Source organism: Hydractinia symbiolongicarpus, chromosome 1 (genome assembly GCF_029227915.1).
Source record: "Hydractinia symbiolongicarpus strain clone_291-10 chromosome 1, HSymV2.1, whole genome shotgun sequence".
In the NCBI taxonomy this organism is placed as follows: domain Eukaryota; kingdom Metazoa; phylum Cnidaria; class Hydrozoa; order Anthoathecata; family Hydractiniidae; genus Hydractinia; species Hydractinia symbiolongicarpus.
Window position 1 is genome coordinate 11,232,808 of NC_079875.1, and position 12,823 is coordinate 11,245,630.

The window sequence follows — 12,823 nt, forward strand, 5'->3', positions numbered from 1 at the left end:
AGACACATCGAACGGCGACGCTTCCAACTCTACCCAATTAAAACTACCGCGTGAAAAAACGAAAAAGAAGAAAAAGGAAGGTTTAATTTTGTACCATTCTGAAACGAAAACTGAAGCCGGTCCTGTAAAGGTGAAAAAATAATTTGAGATTTGCGTCAAAAATAGTAAAAACAAGATCCTGTAATTGTCATTATTATGAATCAATACCGTTTCCATAAAAATGACTGTAATGCTTCACAACACCTAAGGTATTATTTTACGTGAATATTCTTTACCATCTGCACTTTATAATGACAAAAAATTACTAAAATCATGCATGTAGCGCAGCACTGTGTGGGAGACAGATGTATGTTTATTAGTTAATGTCAAGTCGTGGTGCTCTTCTGTGAATGTCCTATAGCTTCTCGCAATAGAAGCTTTAAGGGACACAAAAAAGACGCCACAGAGGAGAATGTTCATTATGTCGGAAGGTGAAGATCTCATTTGTTATAATCTGTTTTTTCCAATCAGACAAAAAATAAATTTAACGAGCAAATTTAATGCTTGCTTCGCAAATATTTATATATGAAGAGTATTATACTACAAAGCCATAAAAACAAATGCACCAATAAAATTCCTATGAAATCTCTTGACCTGACAAAATTTTGACTTCGTTGGCACTAGGTAGGTTGATTTAACAGATTTTTACCAATTTTGCCGACCTTCACCGACCGAATGAGCACCCCAAAAGGAGGAGTGTGATAAGAGGAATTATGATACCTTGGTGGAAGTGCACTAGTCGATACTCTTCTACGTGCTTGTTCCCTGTAAAATGTAGTTGATGAAAAGATGAATTATTCGAATGCTATGTGCAGGTTAATACGTGCATGGTACTATTCTACGTTACACTTGTGTGAATGTTATGATAGTGTTTTGTTTAACGCAGTCATTAGTAGAATGGTTTTCAAATTCAGTTTTCAAAATTACTTGTTGCGCAGGTTAGTATTTAGTAACTCTTCTTGACTCTCCTCCACAAAATCCTGATTCACTTCAAAATTCAAAATACTACTAGAGTGCGAAAACTTTCGAAAAGTTCGTCACAAATCGTGCGTCATCTCAGGTGGTTAGGAAATCAACTTACTTTTCTGTTTCAAGATTTTTTCCCAGCTTTTCAATTGAAACACTTGATTGCGATTTCTTCACTTCGGTATCGTAAGACACGCAACGAACGAGACTAAATAAAAAAAATAAACATTATTATCAATCATGGGAGGGACCGGGAGAAAGGGGGGGCAGCAGGGGGAGGGAAAGTGGTTGGAGGGTAGGTGGTAGGGGGGGGCGTTTATAAATTTACATTTAGTTATGTTCCAAAACGCGAGATATTTCACGCAAGAGGGTAAAATAGAACGTTCTGATTAACTTGCCAAAACAGAATACAATCCTGCTTTTGTTCGCGCGAAATTACATTAGCCAACTAAAATGCTTAAAATTACCCCTCGCGTAATAATCCTCTCAGCGGAGAACGACTTTTTTACACAACTGAAATTTAAAGTACATATCTAACGAAATGGTATGGAACATCCCGGAATAAATGCTAGTGACATGAAAACTCCTTCTGGGTGTTTACATTATTGAACTAATATACTACGTATCATCATATGTGGTGGAGAGAGTAAATAAGCAGAAAATTGATGAATAAACGGTGATATAATGGCCGTGATTTTCTCCATGTTCCGTCTACAGTGCAGATAAACAATGCTTAACTAAGGCTTGAGTTACACACGCGCACAATTCTAAATTCATGTTCACACATGTTTAAATATCTAATGTTGCACAAAATAAGCTTAATACGTAATGATGTCACGACATTCTCCAAGTCCTAGACAAATGCCAATTTTCTGTAAAGACATTGATGATGCTACGCAACCAGAAATCGGGAAATAAAATTTGAATAAAGGACAATTTGCGCGAAAATAATCAATTCGAAATGATTCGCGAAAGTTAAATGCTTACATTTAAGTATTTGAATTACAAAAGCAGTCTTGAAAAATCATAAAGCAGAGTTATTGTACTTTCTTTTAAAGTTTGGCACCATTTTCCATAAAAATTTGAGACTCATCTAGAGAGTTAATTAAAGGAATGACAAAGAGCAACTTACATATCGCCGCACATATCTTCATGTGTGATCACATCAAAGTTGCTCTCACTGAAGAAAGTAATTGTTCTGTGTTTTACACATATCTACTTAAAAGTTTATCAAAGAGAAGGAAGAGATGTAGTGTGTTGTATTAATTAAAAAGTGTCGTGCGATAATTTTTCGTGTGTATCGTATTTGCGTCCTTAAATTTCCCCCGCATGCAATTAGAAGTCGTGTTCTGAGTAAGAACTTTCGCGTTGGTTAAGCAGTAAATTTACATGTCATTTTGCTAATAAGTGCTAGTGCGATGTTAATAGCAGTCAACGGTATGTGTGCAGTTCAACCTCGTTTCCAGGTTCCTCACCTAAATTGAACGCCGTTCCAATACCAGAAAAGATATAAGAAACCCTGATGACTACCCTAAGAAAAAATACCATAAGAACGAGGTTGTGTGCAAAATGCCCTAGGGACGAGGTTGTGTGCAGTTGTACTGTATGATGCATATAATGATTTGGATCGTCGAGTGCATGGAGAGAAAACGGGCTTGCAATGCAAATTTTTTACGACAGAGTGTTACTACCGGTCTCCTCCATGGAGTGACAACTACATTACATACCTGTCGTCGTGTACTGCTGATTTTGTCGGCAGATAATCCAGATCAATGCCACCTGTTATAGTTTTTCGGCGATCTAAACGAACAATTAAATACTTTTTTAAGCAGAAACTTCGTTGGGAAAAAGTAATGAAATTTGCGACAGGAGGCAAAAACGTCCGCGGGAAAATTTTGTTTCGGACGCGTACGCTTTTCAAAAATCTAACGAAAAGTTGATTAGTTTTGCTATTCCCGAAAAAATCTTTAGGACAAAAATACAACTTTTTTACATCTCCTTAAAAAGGGTTCAAAAAAGGTAATAAAAGTGGAAAGAAAATACCAAACAAACCATGTAGAATACACCAATCAAACACCAAAAGTGAAAGTAAAAAGTAAAAAACAACTTACCTTCGTCGAGTGTGTTTTTGTCCTTCTTCTCCATCTCCAGCGAAGACATCGACTTTGCTTTTTTAAACGAAATGCGACTCAACAAAGATGGCTTCTTCGTAATGCGCACAAATTCCTCCTGACTTGACGTCGACGAACATCGGGATATTTGGACGTCGTTTAACGATAATAACGAAGACGCACGATAAGAACCGTTCGAGAATTTCTCGCTACCTGAGCGCGAACGCGATTTGGTCGAGTCACATTCAGACGTTAACGATTCTTCACTTCCATTTGTACCGTTCACGCTTAGCTGACTGGTCGAAGACATTTCGGAATTTAACCCGTCTCCGTCAACCTCCGTCATAAGTGCATCCAGACTATGACCTCTAGTTAGACTGCTCTCAGGTGTATTGACTAGCGCATTAGAGCCACCTTGGTACATTTCAACAATACCTTGCCGTTCGACCATTTTTAAATTTTCAAAACTATCTGATAACGGCCTGTCTTTTTTCGCGCCGCTTCTTTTTAATATACCGACACGTTTCGGTGGATGAGGAGGTAAATCCGACAATGAACGTGTTTGAGTCGACGACACTAAACCGTCGTGTTTAGGCCGACGCATTACAGGCGAAACATCAGCTTTTAGTTCTTCTTCAGTTTCCTCTGTTACAGATTCAAGTTTGAAATAATTTGCAGAATCCGCTACGTCAGGATCACCTTCTACCGTGGCCACACTCTCCTCACTGTTTTCGATAACAATTTCAGTAACAGGTATAGCTTCCTCAAATGAAGTGGGTAAAATCTCGATGACCTCAGCTTCCGTCACCTCAATTGTGCTCACTGAAACATTGCTTAACCGACGTGAATAATCTACCTTAGAATCTTCTTCCGAAACCTCTTTCTGCTCTACTGACTGTGTCTGTTGTGGTTCTTCGGAAAAAACAGATTCTTGATTTTGGATTGGCTCGGACTCGGTATTCTCAGAGTCTTCTACACACGTGTCTTCTTCTTTCTTTTCGTCGATTTCGTTTTCAGTTTTTTCGGGAATATATTCGGTATCCTTAGCAAATTCTTCTTCTTCTATTTTATTTTCTTGACTCGAATCGAGTGTTTTATCGAGTAAATCTTCACTCGAAGAATCGTTTATGCTCACCTCAACGTAACTGTCTTCTGGCAGTTGATCTAAAAAATTAAACAGTGAACGAAAATCTTTCATATAGTCATACAGACCCTCTAACTTTTCTACAACATTCGTAGTAATTCAGGAAATATCAGTAATTCAGGCAAGAACCAATGGTCAAACACACCCTCTAACTTTATCTACATTGATTGAAATTCACGCAACAATCATAGGTCACGCGCAACCTCTATCTTTATCTACATACGTCACAATTTAAGCAACAATCATTGTTCACAAAACCTTAAACTTCATTCACATGATATTATTGGCAAACTTCATTCACACGACAGTGTAGGCAATAATCATTTTCCAGACAACCTGAAAACAACCCGCGTGACAATTTGGCAACAATTAATGGTCACACAACCTTAGACTTCATCCCCATGACAATATTGGCAACAATTAATGGTCACACAACCTTAGACTGCATCCACATGACAATATAAGCAACAAATAATGGTCACACAATCTTAAACTTCATCCGCATAACAATGTAAGCAACAATCAATGGCCACACGGCCCTTCTACTTCATCCCCACATAAAAGCAATTCTTACCTTCTTTTTCATCTGTTATCACATTCCCATTCGTATCTGTATAATCAGCAACCTCTTTTTCGAACTATAATAAAATTATGTCTTGCTTATTCAAACTAAATGTTCCTACAAACGTACTAATCATTCTTGGATACGAAGCAAGAAACCTTGTTCCTAAGAACTAGTGTTTAATATTGAAAGTAATATTCATAACTCTAACGTGGCTTCCTTTGTAAAACAACAAATGGCCTCACTTTAAGGTAGCCTCGTATTCGATGTTTCAAAACTATTTTTTTTCAGTCAGAAATAAAACCTATAAAATCATTCCAGTAACTTCAAATTCTACATTTAATTTCTTTGAGCAGCTAAATACGACACGAAGAGCTATGCAATTAAAACAGAATTAAAGTGAATTGAAAAAGGCTATTTCCATGGTTCTTATGCATTGCAAGATAAATTGTAACAAATTATCTTCAGACAAATAGAAATGTTGTAGGTAGTTAGTTTAAAATAATTTACTCTCATATAAAATTATTCGTAGATCATTTTAAAGTTGTGTTAAAAAAATTTTAAATTTAAATTTTCTAGGTGACACAAAATAGATGGAATTTCAATGAGCTTTAAATCTTGTGATCGAATGATTTATTCGAATAACAGTTATGTAAACATATAAAAGTAAAACTGTCAAACGTTTTCTTTCACAACATATACACACTACGAAGAAAAAAGACATTAAACGTGTGGACGCTGAGATTTGCGTTTGCATCAAGTCCACCACGTATAAATGTTTTCTTAGTGCAAGGATTCCTAAAAACGATGCACAAGTCTCTGAGTCCACCAATTTATACAAGAAAAACGCAATACATCACAAAAAGGTTATTTTTACCAATAAAAAACGATTTGTTAAAACACCTTAGATATGGAAAGCGTTATTAGGTTATTACATTATTAAGTCTCCCTCCAAAATTATCTTTAACATTGCGGAAGTGACGCAGGGAATGTGCATAACGTCATGCGGTAGGGAGAACCGCAAAAACAACACTTTAAAAAGAACAGCCACGAGTAAAATATATAAGCAACAAGCTATTACGATGGTTGCGTCCAGTAAAATACGAGATTTGTTTATGGAAGCAATAATGATAACACACAACAACATCAATAACAATAACAATAACAAAAACAAATAATAACAACAAAAACAGCCATAACAACAACACCAACAACAATAACAAATCATCATTAGCAGCAGCGAAGGCAAAAACAACGACGGCGAATTTAATACGATGACGCAGAAAAAACACCGACAACATAGACACACCTCTAATATAAGATATTCATCCATTAATACACCTTTTCGAGATGGCGATATCAATAATAACTTTAGTAAACAAACTGGCGGTAGTGTTGTGATGCTCACTTTCGTTTTAAATGGAATCAAAAAAACATATACACTATTTACATGTTTTGATATAACACAACATCGAACACTGAGCTGGACAGCACACTGTGTTAACACAGTCAAAACATTTAATATTGTTTATTTTAAAAAACCTACACTGTGAAATCATTCTAATCAACGTGAGAGAGACACGTGGAAAGAACGAAGTGATAGAAATTTGATTCTAAGCGCCTGTAGAACATAAATACCGGGATTCCTTCAAAGAAAGCTAACTATAGAATCAGCGTCCATCTTTTATGACATCACAATTTAGTGATATCGGCTTGTCATAACTTCCCTGTCCGTAAAATTAAAGAACAAAAATCTTGCTAAAGGCTACAGGTCCGTCTGTAGTACAACAGTAACGACGAAGAAAAGATAATGCGTAAAGATTTGATGAATATAAATGATTAAGCCAACGAATGACAGTCCCAATAGTAACAATGGAACTGCTTTAAGAAGTACATACATGAACAACCTTGTGAAGGAATCTATAGAACTTAACTGTAGTATACTGTACACAAACTGTGTGAACATAGCACTTAATTGGAACAAGCAACACAACTGGTTCATTTCATGCAATAACTTAACAAGACTATTTTAGTAGATTCGTAGTAGTTTCTCCTACGAGTACTTTTATAATACAGGCAAACTCTCGGCCATTGATAAGGCCAATTCTTTTTTAGATCAAGTAAAAGTGCAATTCTTAAAAAGTATAGACGACGAAATGGGATGCGAACACTACATAATGGACGATTTTATTAGCAGCTACAGCAATTCAAGTTGATGTAATACATATATACGTATGAGCGAGGCGTTGACACATATCGTAGTTAGAGGAGTCAAAAATGTTAAGACTGCATAACTGGAAACTTAATGCAGGAAGTGTTCGAATTGCCATTATAAGAAATGCTCAATGTTTGCAGTTGTATCTGGTAGCGCTGAAATAAAAATAACAAAAAGATCTCATTCAACAGGCTTTGCAATCACACACTATGAAGAGCACGACGGTTACCTTGTAATGGATTGTTTTACCATGTACAAAGCTACATTACTATAAAATTTCCTTCCTTTTGTCTTTTTTTTTTATTGTAAAGTTTATGATAAAAAATTGACAGTAAAACAATCTTTAGACCGTTTATTGTTGGTTAGTGTTCCCAGGCTTGCTTTGCTTTTAGAAAATTCTACCATCTCTTTAATAATAGACGTATTTTGTCTGTGTGTCCGAGAGAGCCGCGTCCCGTAACGGAATCACGAAATTTTTATAATGCGCACCAATACCAAATGCGATATATTTTTGTCCACTTTGTTGCGACAGGTGAATTTGAAGGACGGGTGGATTTTTCCACGGGCTAACGACTATCTCTTTAATAATAGCCGTTTTGCGTCTGTCTGTGACTTTTTGTTAGGGAAACACAAAATTCAATATATAAAGGACGGGCGACCCCGTGGATTTTTCCACGGGTTAACAACTAGTCTATATTGTAATTTTCAAATTTCCTTGGGTAAGCCAAAAATGGCAGCTGCGAGTAGTGATGGCTACATTCTACATGTATTTCCCAACATGCTGATGACTAGTTTTACTAAAATTGATAAGTTTGTTATCACAAACCACACAGAAGTCTACAAAGAAGTTTTCATAGTAGACCAGTTTTGAAATGCAATACTTCATAAGTAACACAGTTAGTATCCATAAGATATCTAACTGTAAGAATTAAATTTAAATGAGAAACAGTAATTCAATAAAACTAAAGGGTAACGTGAAGAAATTTTAGAATAAAAAACAAAAGCAAAAATGACAAAAACGAAACAAAAATGAACATACAAATCAGAAATTTAACAATTAAAATATCTTCTTATATAAAAATTTGAAGAAGAATAGGTACCATTATAAAAAATCCAATTATCCAAATTTATGTAAAGAAGTAATTACCATAAACATACAACTGAAGGATAACTTTAATTCTTAATGTATACCTAGAAACTAATTATGGTGACCAAAATAAATCTCTTCCTACTGAGCGATAGAAAGATGGTGGAGAAAATTTATACCACAGAAGTACGTTTAAAGTAACCTACGTTCCAAGATATCGTTGAAAAAAAACTTTTGAAACTGTTTTTTGTACTTTTTGGATGTTCATATAAAAAGATGACAAAGAAAGTTTATACGACACACAAAAATAAAACTCCAAGATACCTTGTATAGTGGAAGCTCACAAACACTCTTTTTTTCGTACTTTCTGAATGTTTATGCTCATACAGAATTGGTTAGCTACCTGTCGAAAGGTGTAAAACATCACACCTTATCCTCACACATTGTGTGTTACAAAACACAGTTAAACAACACATTACGTTGGTGAAACTACACTAAATATTACACTGCATGAAGAAGTTACAACGTCACAAACAGGATTACTGTTTTAGGAGAAGGGACCAAAATTCGGACAAATTCTATTAATTCATAAAGGGAGTGTAATCGTGGAGCTAACATAATAAAATCTACCTCTGCATAAAGAGGTTACGACATTACAAACAGGATTGCTGTTTTAGTAAAAAAAATCAAAATTCTGACTGTGACATTTTTAGGCCTAAAATCCTGACTATTTCAACATCATAACCAAAGCTTCGCCCAAGTGTTTTAACGTCATATGCAGGACTGAACCATCTAGTCATCTTCATATAAACTGTCTGGACCTTATCATGGCTTGCTGACGTTATGTTAAAGCCACTGACACATTTCAGATTAACATTTTAAAAAAAACTAAAAAAAATCTTGACATAATTATCTCTTCATAATATTGTATAACATAGCAAAACCACTAGTTACTCATGATATAACTGACTTGACATTTTATATTCTTTTGGTTTTTACGACGCACAATGTTGTTGACACTAGAAAGTGTTAATTTCTTACCATCAACAGTTTACTGATACAACACTGCAGCATAACAACACATTTGTGTCACACACTTAACACTTTATTAAAGTCAATCCCAAGATACTGTTTACACTACAAAAGATCTTACATGATAACTTAGCTGAAGTTGATTTTGCAGGACACCACACAGTAAAATAAACACAATTAAGGAGATATAAATAAAAATGGTAGAACCAGAAGTAAATATTAAATAGAGCCATAAAAGGAAAAAAACTTGATGTGGAATTATTATTTAAAACATTCTGGTACAATGTAAACATTGTTTCTACAAATGTGATTTGTGTTTGAAATGTATATATATATGTATTTTACAGGAAATAAGCAGGGCCGTCCTATGCAAAACGTTGGAACGTTTGGGCCAAATCCATTACGAACCAGTGGGTTATAAAATACAAGAATTTTTTGTTATAAGCAACTTAATTTTTCATTTCAGCATTGGTTGCCAACAGTAAAATTTTGATTTCAGCGACATGATTGTGAGATTACTCTAGAGTAACATTTTACAAGATTAAGTTAACACTTATATTATAATTTAAAAACTGTTTATTGGTTTAAAGAACCTTTTTGTAGAATTTTTGTCAGTTTATCCAACTTGCTTGGTTTTGATCCAAATCTCAGCCTTAGCCATTAGTGACTCACTTGGTTATAACAATGGTACTATCAATTTAGAATTTATATTTACCTTACGCGGAACTAGAATACAAACAGTGAAAGATTTTTTAGAAGTTTTACATAATAACAATATATGACTTAACACAAAATGTATGCAATATCAGGTGCAACATATATAACATAATTCTTTTTTTTTATAGAAACTTTTAAACAGTGTTTACTAAATTGTTGACCTCGATTTTCTTGACATTTCGACATTTTCTTGATTTTCTAAAAATCCTGAAATTTTTAAAATCTCTTCCCTAACTTGTCCAATAATAATGATCAAGGGGCTGTTCAAGTTAGAAAAAAAAAATGCAATACACATGAAGAAAAAAAAAATGAAACAAATACAACCTGAAGATAAAAACTCTTAATATTAAAACATATTATATTACAATGAAAAACATAAGATTTATTAGAAAATGTAAAATTCCTGTAATTTTTCCTGAGATTTCATGGAAAGACCATTTTGCCTATATTATTAAACTTCTTAACAATTTCTGACATTCATGACAGAATGTACAATATGTTTTAATCGATACCTCAAGAAAGCTGTATATCGTTTAAAGATTTTCAAGAAACTCAGTGAACAGTTAATTTCATGTTTTCTTAGTTCTTTCATAAAAAATATGTAGGATGAGAATATATGTAACAGTAGATCCTTATTCTTGATTAAAAGCCATACAATGCAGCTCACTAGACATTTCCCTATGCATTTGTTTAAATACGAATTGGGTAAATCTACAATCTACTTGCCATCTCCGTTCGTGAAAATAGCGATTCAAAAATAGAAAACTAGTGAAACTTCATACGCACTTTAAGCTATTTAAAAAAATTCATTATTATTATTTTGTGACAGCAGAAATCACAGTGACCCAACCACAAACAAATGACCCATAGAAATACACAAAAAATAGAGGAGACATTAGTTATTTCCACCTGTTATTAAAGAGATTAGTCAAATAAAAGCTTCACTAACTTTAAAAATGCTATTGATATCAATCCACTTTATTGCATTGTTTTCACGTCAAAATACATTTGACTAACTTGCTAAGAGTATATCTACTTTGCATGTTACAGACATGCAGACTTAGTGTATAGATCACTCTCAAGACCAGTCCTTGGATAATATCTTGAGATAATGTAAACAAATTGCACATATTAATAAAGTTTTATGTTAATACTGTGAAACATGTGAATGATATGAAAATAAAAAAGCAGCCTTACTGGCTCCATATTTTCTTTGCAACTTAAGCTTCGGAGTCGTCGTATTTCTTCATTTATTTCTTGCAGCTTCTTCAGGCTCTCAGCTAAATAATTTTTCGTAAATATAATTTAACAACAAGAAATGATAGTAGAAATGAGGTTTGAAATCCTTCAAAATATATAGTACTGATAAAATGAAAGGTTTAGAATTTTCCTGAATGATTGGACATCTTTTACTTTACTCCACATTGTGACACAACTTACCCAATGGTGATGGATCCTCAGATGAAGAAATGACACCATTTCCATGAACTGAGTCTAAAAAAAAAAACCCTTTCACAATTTCACAAAATGAAACATGTCTTAAAAATCATGATTGCATGAACCTATTCACACAGTGAATAGTGTGTTGGCCTTTAATCACAAATCATCAGAGATGCTAAAGGAATACTTTTTATAATGCTATATAATGGATGTATTCAGTCTGTTATTCGTGTCTATCTAAAATTCTGAAATAAACCTGCTTTTTTGGCATGGATTGAAAAAATAATTGCGCTTCTACAATAATCTTGTATACAGGATTGCTGTACACTTCTATCAATGTTTGTAATGTATCTATGTTCTCCAATGTTTTCGTTGCATTTAGCAGTGTAAGTTGTATTTTACAACAATTTTGAATGCATGTTTGTTAGAAGTTTAATTAAAAGTCACATTTTTATTCTCCACAACAGATTTGTCCTAAACCAGCTTGTGTCTGTTTTTTAAACATCACAATTCTACGACTTTTCAAAACTTGCTGATTGTCTTTACAACCTACTTTCCATTCTTAATATTCCTGCCTGATATTTTTCTCTTTTAAGTTAACTCGCCTTTATTTCTAAGGTAGAAACGCTAATCCAGCAGCAGGGATAAGGTAAAGACTTTAATTATTGTGTAATTCCTAACAACCATAGTCTAGTAAATGCCTTCAAATGCCACTAACATGTGCGTAAACTAACCTCTTGAAGCTGCAGCAAGTTTGTCAAGCTCTTTGAGAAGCATAAGGTCTTTTGCTAACAAAAAAGAAATGACAAAAATTTACAAATACAGAACACTGTAACGTTTTTATAGCAACACAGAAGCCACACAACAATGGGTCTTAAGATGAAGTTTTATCACCTTGAGTTGTAAAGATCCCTAAAAATCTCAGTTTAAGAAGGGTATGAGTTTGAGAGTATGCACATATTGCACAGGAACAAAATCTTTTATCAAAAGCAGCTTCATTAATTATTACTTATGTATCCTGTGTGATAAGAAATACGTAACAATAACTGGTTTATTACAGTTATTGCAGAAAAAAAAAGCAAAGCTTACTTAAATCTTCTTTGTTATCCGTAACAGTGTTGGTGATTGTAGTTGTTCCAAGTTTGTGTCGTTTCACGCTTGGCCGTTTGCTTTCGTCATCTGGTTTTGATTCTTGATTGATTTCTTCTTCACATGGAACCCTAACAAATATACCAAATGCAAAAGTTATGTCATCATTAAAGCATATAACATCTATTGAAATGTGTTGGTGAAACAGTTGCCCATCGAAAAAAATGTCATGGGTCGAAGTCTCCCTCGATCCCTTATATATGCAATATGAATGCTAATATACAATTTTCAATTTCTAGTTCCAAAGCAAAATAATTTAAAATTTATCTTTTTTAAACTTCAACCCTCTTTTTTCTCCAAAGGCTTTAACAATAACGTATTATAATAACCAACACTATAATGTAAACATTGTCCGTATTTA

General features: G+C 34.0%; 1 protein-coding gene across 2 annotated transcripts in view; it reads right to left on the reverse strand.

The window, feature by feature from the left end:
• Positions 1 to 12,823, reverse strand: part of LOC130638398 (A-kinase anchor protein 13-like) — a 49,633-nt gene that overhangs the window by 22,924 nt on the left and 13,886 nt on the right. For both annotated transcript variants that reach the window (XM_057447000.1, XM_057447001.1), the window contains 10 exons: positions 12,403 to 12,533; positions 12,048 to 12,101; positions 11,314 to 11,367; positions 11,071 to 11,153; positions 4,835 to 4,898; positions 3,117 to 4,280; positions 2,733 to 2,805; positions 2,138 to 2,185; positions 1,121 to 1,213; positions 760 to 804 (listed from right to left, as the gene is read on the reverse strand). In XM_057447000.1, the coding sequence (XP_057302983.1) occupies positions 760 to 804; positions 1,121 to 1,213; positions 2,138 to 2,185; positions 2,733 to 2,805; positions 3,117 to 4,280; positions 4,835 to 4,898; positions 11,071 to 11,153; positions 11,314 to 11,367; positions 12,048 to 12,101; positions 12,403 to 12,533 (1,809 nt within the window). The remainder of the gene's footprint in view (positions 1 to 759; positions 805 to 1,120; positions 1,214 to 2,137; positions 2,186 to 2,732; positions 2,806 to 3,116; positions 4,281 to 4,834; positions 4,899 to 11,070; positions 11,154 to 11,313; positions 11,368 to 12,047; positions 12,102 to 12,402; positions 12,534 to 12,823) is intronic.